This window comes from Bos indicus x Bos taurus, chromosome 5 (genome assembly GCF_003369695.1).
Source record: "Bos indicus x Bos taurus breed Angus x Brahman F1 hybrid chromosome 5, Bos_hybrid_MaternalHap_v2.0, whole genome shotgun sequence".
NCBI classification, from domain to species: domain Eukaryota; kingdom Metazoa; phylum Chordata; class Mammalia; order Artiodactyla; family Bovidae; genus Bos; species Bos indicus x Bos taurus.
This window is the reverse complement of record NC_040080.1, coordinates 78,677,471-78,692,196: the sequence shown is the minus strand read 5'-3', so window position 1 is coordinate 78,692,196 and position 14,726 is coordinate 78,677,471. Positions and strand designations below refer to the sequence as shown.

The 14,726-nt window shown below is 35.7% G+C and overlaps 1 protein-coding gene across 2 annotated transcripts in view; it reads left to right on the top strand.

Annotated features, from left to right (window-relative positions):
• The window catches only part of ABCD2 (ATP binding cassette subfamily D member 2), a 96,403-nt gene extending 83,553 nt beyond the window's left edge, over window positions 1–12,850 (top strand). For both annotated transcript variants that reach the window (XM_027542581.1, XM_027542580.1), the window contains one exon: window positions 9,467–12,850. In XM_027542581.1, coding sequence (XP_027398382.1) covers window positions 9,467–9,686 — 220 coding nt within the window. In that variant the 3' untranslated portion in view covers window positions 9,687–12,850. The remainder of the gene's footprint in view (window positions 1–9,466) is intronic.
• Window positions 12,851–14,726: the final 1,876 nt, after the last annotated feature.

Below are 14,726 nucleotides of genomic sequence, written 5' to 3'. Positions count from 1 at the left end.
AGAGTATGCTGCTGCTACTGCTGCTAAGTCGCTTCAGTCGTGTCTGACTCTGTGCGACCCCATAGATGGCAGCCCACCAGGCTCCCCCACCTCTGGGATTCTCTAAACAAGAATACTGGAGTGGGTTGCCATTTCCTCCTCCAATGCATGAAAGTGAAAAGTCAAAGTGAACTTGCTCAGTCATGTCCGACTCCCAGCGACCCCATGGACTGCAGCCTACCAGGCTCCTCCATCTGTGGGATTTTCCAGGCAAGAGTACTGGAGTGGGGTGCCATTATAGGTATCCTAATTTTTCCTATTATACAGATGAAGAAACTGAGAGCTAGAAAATGAGGAACATAATTTTCTATGATCATATTCTCTATACCCTCCTCTATTGCACTACTTATTATAAGGAACTCAAAAGATATCTCATGCATGATTCATAAAAAAATTTTAATTCTCACTACATTCTACTGTCTACATTTGCATTTCTGTTTCATCAATCAACACCTTTTCCTTTGACATGTTAGTAGGTATATAGTGGACTCTACGTGCTATGGCTTCCTATTTCCCAGGGATAGGCAGGATTCCTCCTCTGTGACTGGAGCATTCTGTAGCATGTAGCTGATCACATTTGTGCCAAAGCTATCATTATGTACATGACTTCAAACCTAGACTAAATAGCAAGCTTTAAGTTAATGCTTAAAGCATTTCTATCCCTTTACCTTATAGAGAATGCTTACTTTAAGACTGTGAGTAAGTTGAGTATTCAGTTCAGATAAGATTTTATTTGTTCAAAGTTCTTTGACTCTGAATTCTACTTTTGAGAGGATAATCTATTTCACACTTCATTTAAACATTTGGATTTTTTTATATTTTTCTTTCCCAAAGTTTACCTGAAAATAGAGAATTTCATGAAGTGGTCTTTTCTATAGAATTTTGTAGTTTGTCTTTCTGTTGTTAATCAGCATCTGGAGTGATAGGACCCTGATTTGCCAGTCTCCCCAGAGGCAGTCTGGATCTGGTCCAGGATGAGTTACAGTCCATGTCGATGAGTGATATCTATGACCTTCTCTTGGAGAGAACCAACAGGAACTGGTTTAATACAATTATGACATATGCCTGTGGAGCCAGACTTGTAGAACTTTTGAGTCCTTTATAACGCAGTCCTGGTATTTTTATAACCTCTATCAATGAGTTTATTATGCATTCTTGTCATTTAGTTCCTTTTCAAGTAGCCTAAAGTGGTGTTGGAAGCAACAGAACAGTTGGCGTTGTTTTTTTTTTTTTTTTTCATTTTAGAACAAAGAGGTTTTTATTGTTGTTGTTTTTAAGACTTTTCTTTAAAAAAAAGTTTTAGGTTCATAGCAAAATTGAACTTACAGAAATATGCCCATACTCTCTGTCCCTATACATGTATAGCCTCCTCCATGATCAACATCCCCCTCCAGAGTGGTATAATTGTTATAATTGATGAACCTATATTGATACATTCTTAGCATCCAAAGTCCATAATTTTCCTTAGGATTCACTTACTGTTGTACATTGTATAGGTTTGGACAGATTTATAATTACATGTGTCTACCATTATAGTCATACACAACTGGGCCTGCACACTTTCAGGCTCAGTTCAGTTCAGTTCAGTTCAGTCACTCAGTCATGTCTGACTCTTCGCAACCCCATGGATGCAGCTGCATGCCAGAATTCCCTGTCGATCACCAACTTCCAGAACTTACTCAAACTCATGTCCATTAGGTCAGTGGTGTGATCCAACCATCTCATCCTCTGTCATCCCCTTTTCCTCCTTCCTTCATTCTTTTCCAGCATCAGGGTCTTTTCCAATGAGTCAGTTGTTTGCATCAGGTAGTCAAAGTATTGGAGTTTCAGCTTCAGCATCAGTTCAGTTCAGTTCAGTTCAGTTTAACCACTCAGTCATGTCTGACTCTGTGACTCCATGGACTACAGCACACCAGGCCTCCCTGTCCATCACCAACTCCCAGAGTTTACTCAAACTTGTGTCCAATGAGTTGGTGATGCCATCCAACCATCTCATCCTCTGTCATCACGTTCTCCCGCCTTCAATCTTTCCCAGCATCAGGGTCTTATCAAATGTGTCAGTTCTTTGCATCAGGTGGCCAAAGTATTGGAGTTTAAGCTTCAACATCAGTCCTTCCAATGAATATTCACGATTGATTTCCTTTAGAATGGACTGGTTGGATCTCCTTGCAGTCCGAGGGACTCGCAAGAGTCTTCTTCAACCCCACAGTGCAAAAGCATCAATTTTTCAGTGTTCACCTTTCTTTATAACCCAACTCACATCCATACATGACTACTGGAAAAACCATAGCTTTGACCAGATGGACCTTTGTTGGCAAAGTAATGTCTCTGCTTTTTAATACGCTCTCTGGGTTGGTCATAGCTTTTCTTCCAGGAAGCAAGCATCTTATAATTTCATGACTACAGTCACCATCTGCAGTGATTTTGGAGCCTAAAAAAATAGTCTCTCATTGTTTTCATTGTTTCCCCATCAATTTGCCATGAATGGATGGCACCAGATGCCATGATATCTGTTTTCTGAATGTTGAATTTTAAGCCAGCTTTTTCACTCTCCTCGTTTACTTTCATCAAGAGGCTTTTTAGTTCTTCTTTGCTTTCTGCCATAAGGGTGGTATCATCTGCATATCTAAGGCTATTGATAATTCTCCTGGCAATCTTGATTCCAGCTTGTGCTTCCTCCAGCCCAGCATTTTGCTTGATCATTCTGCATATAAGTTAAATAAGCAGGATGACAATATATAGTCTTGATGTACTCCTTTCCCAATTTGTAACCAGTCTGTTGTTCGATGTCCAGTTCTATCTGTTGCTTCTTGACCTGCATACAGATTTCTCAGGAGGCAGGTCAGGTGGTCTGGTATTCCCATCTCTCGAAGAATTTTCCACAATTTGTTGTGATCCACACAGTCAAAGACTTTGGCATAGTCAATAAAGAGAAGTAGAGTTTTTCTGGAATTCTCTTGCTTTTTCTATGATCCAACTGATGTTGGCAATTTGAACTCTGGTTCCTCTGCCTTTTCTAAACCCAGCTTGAACATCTAGAAGTCACAGTTCATGTACTGTTGAAGCCTGGCTTGGAGAATTTTGAACATTATTTTGCTAGCATGTGAGATGAATTCAATTGTACAGTAGTTTGAGAATTCTTTGGCATTGTCTTTCTTTGGATTGGGATGAAAACTGACCTTTTCCTATCCTGCGGCAATTGCTGAGTTTTCAGAATTTGCTATCATATTGAGTGCAGCACTTTCACAGCATCATCTTTTAGGATTTGAAATAGCTCATAGGGGACTGACTGAAATGAGAAAGTAGGAAGTCAAGAGATACTTGAGGTAGCAGTCCATTTTGGTCTTGGTGTACAAAATGAAGCAGGGCAAAGGCTAACATACCAAGAGAATGCACTGGTCATAGCAAACACCCTCTTCCAACAACACAAGAGAAGACTCTACACATGGACATCACCAGATGGTCAACACCGAAATCAGATTGATTATATTCTTTGCAGCCAAAGATAGAGAAGCTCTATACAGTCAGCAAAAACAAGACCGGGAGCTGACTGTGGCTCATATCATGAACTCCTTATTGCCAAATTCAGACTTAAATTGAAGAAAGTAGGGGAAACCACTAGACCATAGATGTATGACCTAAATCAAATCCCTTATGATTATACAGTGGAAGTGAGAAATAGATTTAAGGGACTAGATCTGATACAGTGCCTGATGAACTATGGATGGAGGTTCGTGACATTGTACAAGAGACAAGGATCAAGACAATCCCCAAGAAAAAGTAATGCAAAAAGGCAAAATGGTTGTCAGAGGGGACCTTCCAAATAGCAGAGAAAATAAGAGAAGCTAAAGGCAAAAGAGAAAAGGAAAGATATACCCATTTAATTGCAGAGTTCCAAAGAATAGAAAGGAGAGATAAGAAAGCCATCTTCAGTGATCAATGCAAAGAAAGAGAGGAAAACAATAGAATGGGAAAGACTAGAGGTCTCCAGGAAAATTAGAGATACCAAGGGAACATTTCATGCAAAGAAGGGCACAATAAAGGACAGAAATGGTATGGACCTAACAGAAACAGAAGATATTAAGAAGACATGGCAAGAATACACAGAAGAACTACACAGAAAAGATCTTAATGACCCAGATAATCATGATGGTGTGACCACTCACCTAGATCCAAACATCCTGGAATGTGAAGTCAAGTGGGCCTTAGGAAGCATTACAAAGAACAAAGCTAGTGGAGCTGATGGCATTCCAGTTGACTGTTTTAAGTCCTAAAAGATGATGCTGTGTAAGTGCTGCACTCAATATGTCCTCAAATTTGAAAAATGCATCCTTATAGTGTTATACAGAGTATTTTGATTGCTCTAAAAATCCTCTGTGCTCTGCCATTTTATCCCTCTTCTCAACCCATGGATCATAAATTCCAATCCCAGAACTTCATGACAAATAGAAAAGGAAAAAGTGGAAGCAAAACAGATTTTATTTTCTTGGGCTCCAAATCACTGCAGTCAGTGACTGCAATCATGAAATTAAAAGACCTCTGTTCCTTGGAAGCAAAGCTATTACAAACCTAGACAGTGTATTAAAAAGTAGAGACATCATTTTGCCAACAAAGGCCCATCTAATCAAAGCTCTGGTTTTTCCAGTAGTCATGTATGGATGTGAGAGTTTGACTATAAAGAAGCCTGAGCACTGAAGAATTGATGCTTTGAATTGTGGTGCTGGAGAATATTCTTGAGATTCTCTTAGGCTGCAAAGTGATCAAACCAGTCAATCCTGAAGGAAATCAACCCTGAATATTCATTGGAAGGACTGAGGCTGAAACTGAAATTCTAATATTTTGTTCACCTGATGCAAAGAACCAACTCATTAGAAAAGACCCTGATGCTAGGAAAGATTGAGGGCAGGAAGAGAAGGGGACCACAAAGGATGAGATGGTTGGATAGCATCACTGGCTCAATAGTCATGGGTTTGAGCAAACTCTGGAGATAGTGAAGGACAGTGAAGCCTGGTGCACTGCAGTCCATGGGGTTGCAAAAAGTTGGACACAACTTAGAGACTAAACAACAACGTCAACCCCAGAAACCACTCATCTTTAATGTGTCCACAGTTTTTCCTTTCCTGTAATATCATGTACCTGGAACCATTCAGTATGTAGCCTTTTCAGACTGTTTTCTTTAACTTAGTGATAATCATTTGTTTCCTCCATGTCTTTTCACAGCTTGATACCTCATTTCTTTTTAGCGTTAAATAATATTTCATTGTTTCAACGTACACAGTGTGTTTATCCATTCACCTACTGAAGATAGGCTTGGTTGCCTCCAAGTGTTAGCCATTATGAATAAAGGTGTTATAAACATTCATATGCAGGTTTTTGTGTTGACATGCATTTTCTCAAGTCCCTTTAAGTAAATATCAAGAAGTGAAGTTACTGGATCGTACTGGTAAGAGTGTGTTTAGTTGTGTTAGAAACTACAAAACTGTATTCCAAAATAGCTATTCCACTTTTCATTTCCACTAGCAATGAAAGCCCCTGGAGAAGGAAATGGCAACCCACTCCAGTATTCCTGCCTGGAGAATCCCATGGACAAAGGAGCCTAGCAGGCTACAGTCCATAGGTTTGCAAGAGTGGGACACAACTTAGCGACTAAACCACCAAAAAACAATGAAAGAGAGTTCCTGTTGGTCCACAGCTTTATCAGCTTTTGAAGATGTCAGTGTTCTGGATTCTTGCCATTTCAAACAGGTGTGTAGTAGACAAATTTTTAAATAAATAATAAAATATAATTTCATACTTTTGAACCAAAAACCAAACGAACAAACATGTTTTTAATTGTAGCTACCCATGGTGTATTTCCCTGTAAACTAATAATCATGTTAATTCTGATTTATGAACTAGTTTAGTCATTTTAGGTTATAGAAATCTATCATTTCTGATTATCCTCTCTTCCTACATGAAATTCTTATTTTCCCTGAAAAGATTTCAGAAGAGGAAAAATATGTATTATATTTTCCTCCATACAACAAATGGGTAATTGTTGATCATAAAGAGTAAAATCAATACTATATCTGAAGACATCAAAAATTATAGAAGCTTATTAAATTATGTGATTCCTGAATAGAATTGCAATTTTATAATTACCACATCCAATGCTTTATCTTACTTGTACAGAAAGTCTGCAGATTATTTCCAATAAGCCTCTGTTAAAATAGTTTTCTTTTAAATTCCTCTGACTAAAATAAACCCTTAGATAGTATTTTAGCACATAATATAGAACATAGGTCATGAAACACTGATATGGTTTCTTCCCCTGTGTAGAAACCAAATAATGTTGTAGAACTGGAATGATGAGCCAAACCTTTAATATACACTGAAAATGGAAGTTGCTCAAGATCTGAACTACTGCATTCTAAAATTGCTCCTGGTTGAAGATTCACGATTAGGAAAGTCCAAGAGAAGTTGACAATGAAATAAACAAAATGATATTTTTTCCCTATTAATTCTCTTTCCTGTATCACTATCCTTCTTTTGTTTTTTCATTACTTTTGTTTTAGCTCTCGTATTTTAATAGCAATGTTGTCATTAAAAAAAAAATTTCCCTTAATGTAAGAACACATTGTTTTAAATTTAATTTTAGCGAGGTCCCACCTGTTGGGAGGTCAAATTTATGGAAAAGTTGAAACCTTAAAGATAGTTACTCAAAAGTATATGGAAAAGATTAGTATCTGTCATATGATATCAAACATATGAACATCAGCCTTCAGCTTAAGAGTGATATTTACCCTTTTAGGCATAGTTTAATTTAATTAGTTTAATTTCCACATCTTAATGGTAAAACCATCCAATCAAAATGTAATGAAACCCAAATTTCTATCAATTGATAAATAGACAAAATGTATAATACCATAAATGGAATATTATTAAGCCATAAAAATGAAGTACTAATACTACAACTTTTAGATCATTTGTTGGGTGGAAGATCAGATCAGATCACATCAGTCGCTCAGTCGTGTCCAACTCTTTGCAACCCCATGAATCGCAGCACACCAGGCCTCCCTGTCCATCACCAACTCCCGGAGTTCACTGAGACTCACGTCCATTGAGTCAGCGATGCCATCCAGCCATCTCATCCTCTGTCATCCCCTTCTCCTCCTGCTCCCAATCCCTCCCAGCATCAGAGTCTTTTCCAATGAGTCAACTCCACATGAGGTGGCCAAAGTACTGGAGTTTCAGCTTTAGCATCATTCCTTCCAAAGAAATCCCAGGGCTGATCTCCTTCAGAATGGACTGGCTGGATCTCCTTGCAGTCCAAGGGACTCTCAAGAGTCTTCTCTAACACCACAGTTCAAAAGCATCAATTCTTCAGCGCTCAGCCTTCTTCACAGTCCAACTCTCACATCCATACATGACCACAGGAAAAACCATAGCCTTGACTAGACGAACCTTTGTTGGCAAAGTAATGTCTCTGCTTTTGAATATGCTATCTAGGTTGGTCATAACTTTCCTTCCAAGGAGTGGAAGAAGTCAGTAACAAAAAGCTGTTTCATATGAGTCTATATGTATGAAATATCCAGAATAGACAAATCTGCAGAGAGGAGCTTGGTAGTAGGCAGGGACTGAGCAGCAGAAGAAATGGAGATGGACTGCTAATGGGTATGAGGATTCTTTGGGGAATGAAGAAATATTCTGGAATTGGATAGTGCTGGTGGTTACATGAGGGTGTGACTATACCAAAAATCACTGAATTTTACATTCTAAAGGAATAAATTTATAATATATAAATCATATTTCAATTTTAGAAAGGAGGGTAAAGTGACCTGATATATCCACACTGAACATAGTAACTAATAACAATGAGAACTTAAAAGAAATCAAGAAGTGAGAAAACCTGTAAGGTAAAAGCATAAAAACTGAAGACACATAAGAACATGTGCCACTTCAGCATAGTGTCAAGATGCAGTAGCTCAGCCATATGAGGCCAGATCTGCCAGGACTACCTACTTTAAACATACACCCTACAATTCCCAAAGATTGGTAACCTTAACTTTCACTTAGGAAAAGGTTGTTTACCTCCTGTCTCATCAGTAAAAATCATCTCTATACCTCTCTGAAATTCCTAGTTATGAACTTGAACCATAAGAAAAAGAGAGCAAATTATATGAAAGCATGAAACTGGCTTTAGAGGATTTCTATAAGTTTATTTTTAAAAAAACATTTTAAAACTGTGATTTTTGAGAAATTTTTCTTATGTTGACTAACTCATTCCCAAAGGATAGTGTATTTCCTTTATTCTTCTTAGTTATTTTCTTAATAACCTTTAAAATTTTTACTTTCTTGCCTCTGCTTCCTGTTCTTATTCCCATTCTAGTTCAGTTCAGTCACTCAGTCATGTCCAACTCTTTGCGACCCCATGGACTGCAGCACGTCAGGCTTCCCTGTCCATCACCAAGTACCAGAGTTTACTCAAACTCATGTCCATCAAGTTGGTGATGCCATCCAATCATCTCATCCTCTGTCGTTCCCTCCTTCTCCCACTTCAATCTTTCCCAGCATCAGGGTCTTTTCCAATGAGTCCGTTCTCATCAGGTGGCCAAAAGATTGGAGTTTCAGCTTCAGTATCAGTCCTTCCAATGAATATTCAGGACTGATTTCCTTTAGGATGGACTGGTTGGATCTCCTTGCAGTCCAAGGGACTCTCAAGAGTCTTCTCCAACACCACAATTCAAAAGCATCAATTCTTTGGCGCTCAGCTTTCTTTATAGTCCAACTCTCTTTGTAGTCCAACTCTCATATCCATACATGACTACGGGAAAAACCATAGCTTTGCCTTTGTTGGCAAAGTAGTGTCTCTGCTTTTTAATACACTGTCTAGGTTGGTGATAACTTTTCTTCCAAGGGGCAAGCATCTTTTAATATCATGGCTGCAGTCACCATCTGCAGTGATTTTGGAGCCCCCCAAAATAAAGTCTCACTGTTTCCACTGTTTCCCCATCTATTTCCCATGAAGTGGTGGGACTGGATGCCATGATCTTAGTTTTCTGAATGTTGAGTTTTTAAGCCAACCTTTTCACTCTCCTCTTCCACTTTCATCTTTAGTTCTTCACTTTTTAAGTATTTTATATTTATTCAGGAGCTATACTAGGTTATGAATATAAATAAATGTAATAGTATGTCTTCCTTTGCAATTCACATATATTCAGAATATAAAATAAATTTAATACAAACAATAGAATTTTCTAGAAATTAATGATTTTGTGAGTGAAAACAATCACAATATTTTACCACTTGAGGGATTCTTGAAAATCAAATGTAAAATAGATACCTTACTTAAAATTTGCCTTTGAATATCAATTAGAATGATAAATCTGTAAGTAAAATGGCCTTGTGTAATTATTGCTAATAATATGATTTCATTTTGATTATGCAGGAAATACCACACTCATTTGTTACAGTTTGATGGTGAAGGAGGTTGGCGCTTTGAACAACTGGATAGTGCTATTCGTTTAACACTAAGTGAAGAAAAACAAAAGCTAGAATCTCAGCTAGCCGGAATTCCCAAAATGCAGCAGAGACTCAATGAACTATGTAAAATTTTGGGAGAAGACTCAGTGCTGAAAACAATAAAAAATGAAGATGAAACATCCTAATTTATTCTGATATGTTTTAAATGTTAATTTTTAATTAAAGGCTGAGAGACATGGTTACAGTTCATGCATTGTGTTAAGCTAAGGACAGAGGGAAAAAAGGTAGCAAGAAATGTTTTATAAGATTTTAGCATAAAGGAAATGTATGAGCTGACTTTTCAGAAGAAAATAAACAAATGCGTTATGTAAGATTAGTCATTATGGCTTATACTAATTCCTAATGAAAGACTAATTCACATGTAAAGCAGGATTTTCTAGGTAAGTTAGCAAATTTGCTATGTGTATGTGATGTGTCTGAAAGTCTTGACAAACATGAGACCCATCTTGAGGACAGACAAGAACAATGTTTGCGTTGAAACCATGTGCATAAAAATAAAAGTTTGAGTGACATTTTTGTCCATTTATGATTGTTAGATTTAACAGCTAGAATCTATGTTCCTTTATTGATAGTGGTCAGTTAAACCTGTGTACACAATAGTTTGATCGATAATTTCAACATGAAAAAATTCTTTTAATGACAGTGGTTGAAAGAAAGAAGCATGGCTATGCTTCTTTTATATGTAAAAAATATCCTATTTTTAATTTTAAATTTTGAGCATCTCAATGTGGGCACATAACAAGTTCACTTTAATGAGAATCTTATGTATTTGTTAGTAAACTTTTTCATTCTAAAAAGAGAATTGCCAATATGGAAAAGGAGTATCCAAACAATGTTTGTCTCAGCCTGTTACTTTACTTGAAAGGATTATTTATTGCAAATTCTGTCCAGAAATACTTAGCTTGTTTTTATGTTCAAAGGAGTCCACCACATTTTAAAAATAGCAGTGCTATAAGAATAGAGAGATTTTCAAAATCAGAGTTATAATATACATTGAAATAGTACTTTATAATTTGCAATTTATAGTAATATAATTTACAGTTCTCATTTACATCACTTCATTTTAATCCTTATGGCAAACTTTTGAGGCAGATATTTTTCCTAGTTTGCTTTTGAGAAAATTGACACTCATATTTGCCTTAATCAGGCAAATTTATTTAAGGGAAAATCCCAGGCTCAAATAAAGTTTTCCTGTTTCCCTGGTTCAGTGCTATTTTCACTATTATCCTTGAAATTCAACTGGGCTGTAGTAGCAATAAAAGATGAGATGTTGTAAAGAGAATTTGTAATGCTTGTATTGTAATTATTTGATTATTGTCTATAAGATATGGAAATTAAGTATAAAATGGAAACGTCATTGGTTTGTAGCTTAAAATGGGGCAGGAATGTTAGAAAAATCTTTCAACAATATGCACTCTTACTCAATATTAATGTACCCCTACACCCAGCAATCAAAAGGGGAACTGTTATGTCACTTTAATATTTATTGAACATAATGAGAAATAATCTATATGGAATAGTCTTATGAGATAAATCTTACATATTCGATTGCTCTGGAGTTAGTAGGAAAGCCAGGACTACCATTTTAATCTCCTACTGCCTGTGTGGCCATTGATAGGCCAGAAAAAGTAGAAATACTCAGTTATTAGTGGTTTAGGATTTTATTTGCGTACTTAGACACAGCCATAATAGATGCTAAGTCAGTGACTCTCAGAGTTTTTCAATTGGTAGAAGACCTGGATGTCATTCATGGTGCCTATAATAGAACACCATAACATTTCACATTTTCAATTCTTTGATGCTGACATTTTTAATTATCAATAAATGTAACCACCTTACTTGAAAGAATATAATATAAAAATCAAAACCAGTACATCTAAGTTTTTCTGTTAGTATAATTAACTGCTCATTTATTCATTTGTCAGTTACTACTACTTACTATTAGGTGAGGCAGGCATCAAAGGTTTTATAAAAAATGCATAGAACTAAAACTTGAGAAATATTATTCATTTATCTAAATTATGTATTAGTAGTTATCCAGTTTATACCACTGTAGGGAAAAGTCTGGGGTGGTTATCTGAAGTTAATTTTTAAAGGTAGAAGAAGAAAATTAAAAGTTCTCACTTGAAACATGTGCATAATTTTTATGCCTTAGTTTTCTTAATTTGAAATAAAGCATTTAGGAAAAAATACATTGTGTTTGAAACTTTGAAAAGAATGCCAAAGCAAATATTAGATTTTTAATTAGCCCTTATTTAATATATCCTACCAACTGGCTGAAGTAAAGAACTCATAATTTATAATGAGGATTCAAGGATTTTTAAAATTCTGTATTAAAAGCTGTACACATTGCAGTTTAAATGTTAAGAGTTCTAAAAGAAACATATTTTGCATGCACATTTTGTGTCCATTTATTTTCTGAATTTTCTTCCAGGACCAATATCCCCTAACTTGGAGGGGAAAAAACTGTAATTTGAATTTGTATTTATGTTTCATTTAAGTTTTTACAAAATGATCCAATGAGTATACCATGTTTTACTATTCTTATAGTTAAATTTTGAGAAAAATGTGAGTAAGATTGATAAATAAAATAGCCATCTTTGAATATAGCATCCTTGTATATAGCCATCTTTGAATTATAGGTGAAGAATGGAAAAAGAAGGATATTTCAATTTTCAAATGAATCTATTTGCCCAAATTATTTTGACATCTGTTTTATTTTGTTTGGGTAAAAAAAAAAAAAAAACCTATGAATTTATAGATACTGATTTTTGAATGTGTTGTTTTTGGTTAACTTATAAACTTGGAAAGTAAGTTGCATTCTATGAAAATGTTGCATTATATTTCTACAGCATGTAATGTTATGCCAAGCATGAGTCTAAAATAGTGTGTGTTCTTGTAAACAAGATCATGTGTGAAAATCTCTCTCCATTAATCTCAAGGAGAATAATATATCTTGAAATTCAACTGGAGTTTACATTTGTTTCTGATAGGAATGGTTTTCCCCTGATAATAGTTTAGTTTTTGTGTCAAATTTTGTTCTTCCAGTAAAGGTATAAATGACCATGTTAATTTTGTTTTGAGACTTTGATTCCAAGTATAATTTCATGTTTGGCAATAGTCTTAGCCTATTTTAATAGCTTTTAATCTGTTTGGAATAGTTTTTTTGACTCAATAAGCCTAGAAAAGTTTGTTACATATTGGAACCCATATCCAGAGAATGTTACATATTTCTGAGATATGCATAAAGTGGTAATCACTTTTATTAAAAGAGATGTCTTTGATATAACTACTTTATGCCAAATTATATTCATTTAGAAATGTAAAATACTTTCACATAGCTCAGAGTATTTACCAGTCTGATGATGTAGGTATGATTGAGAGGTAGGATTTAGATATAATTAAGAGTTATACTTGCAGCATTTGCCACATGAGAGCTTTCAGATGGATGTAGAGAATATTTTCGTTAAAAGCAAATTCCTTCTTCAGAATTGCTGATGCCTTTCCTAATTACCAAGTACAAAAGGCTTTACAGTTTTTGTTGTGAAATTTTCAAAACCAATTATCTACACTTATAAGCAAGCATTGTATAGTAGGGGTTGTACTAATGAAAGCAAATGAGAAAAATTCCTTAATGGTAAAAATCACCATGTGGTTACTTAAAGCTACAATATGGCTATGATGTGAATACACTGTAGTATAGTCTCCATCTGATATACAGTTATTTGAGCTCAACATTACTTGTGAGTTCCTAAATTATCATAGAAAATCTTGACTAATCAAAGGAATTACAGATCATTCCAGTAATAGAAAACATTCCTATTTCTATATTGTAAATGACTCTGTTGAGTGTTTTCATATACTTCAGTTACAAGTTATATGATGTACCATGCACAATAGTCACCAAATAGTTGTTTAAATATTTATTTTCCTTATTAATTCAACACATATTTATTTATTAAGTACCAACCTATGCCAGATGCTGTGCTAGGCTCTAGGAATAAATAAAATATGGTCCCTGTCCCAAGAAGCTTGCAGTCCACTGAAAATTAGGAAAATGAGTACCATCATTTGGAGAAAAATTCAATAGATATTATTTATTATTTATCAGGTAGACACAAGGGCTTCCCAGATGGCTCAGTGGTGAAGAATCTGTCTGCAAATGCACAAGATGCAGGAGATGAAGCTTCGACTCTTGGGTCAGGAAGATCCCATGGAGAAGGAAATAGCAACCCACTCCAGTTTTCTTGCCTGGGATAATCCCATGGACAGAAGAGCCTGGCGGGCTACAGTCTATGGGGTCGCGGAGAGTCAGACACGACTGGGAACAAAGGCACTACATGTAGGCACAAAACACTGTGTATACATTGACTCATTAAATCTCTACAAAACTCTTAATTTAATAAAAGAAGAAAGTGAGAACAGAAGTTAAGCAATTCATCCAACCAGATGCAGCTGTTAAACTGTAGAGCTGAAATTTGAGCCTAGCAAATTTGATTACCAAGCCTTTGCAACTCAGCATTACCTTCCTTTTAATTAGTTCAGGTCACTTTTCATTATTACAGTTTTTAATTCCAAAGTTATAGTATATTTTTTAGCTGGCTCAGGGTTTCTGGTTAAGCAAAGAAGCATTTGTTTTCCTCTAAAAAGGAAATTTGTCACACAAATTATATATTTCCTTGTTTTTATTGTAAATGATAGATATATGGTCCTATGGAAGAAGGAGGACAAAAGGCTAGTTTTCAAATATTTTGAGGAAGAAATTCCAAACTGGTGAACATTTGTTAATTCAGTAAACAATGACACATTCAAGTCAGTTACCATGCTAAGGATTCAGAAGTAAAGGAGGCAAACCTCATCTCAGCCCTCATGAAACCTTTTAGTACATCAACACTAAACAACTTATCCTTCTTAGATGTGTTTCCATCTAAATAGAATGTTTTATAGAGTTTCTTAGTTCTTGTATTTCTTGCCTAAGTCCACTCTCTTGCAAAATTTAAGCAATAAGCATTTTTTTTGGCAGCAGGATTCCCTTGACTATACACGTAAGGGCTTCCTCATACTAAATTACAAGGTCCAATAAAACCGGTCTGTAGGACTGTATCAGCTTTCACTAGTAGGTGCTCCCATACATTTAACTTGTCTTGAAACCTGAGAAATAGCTT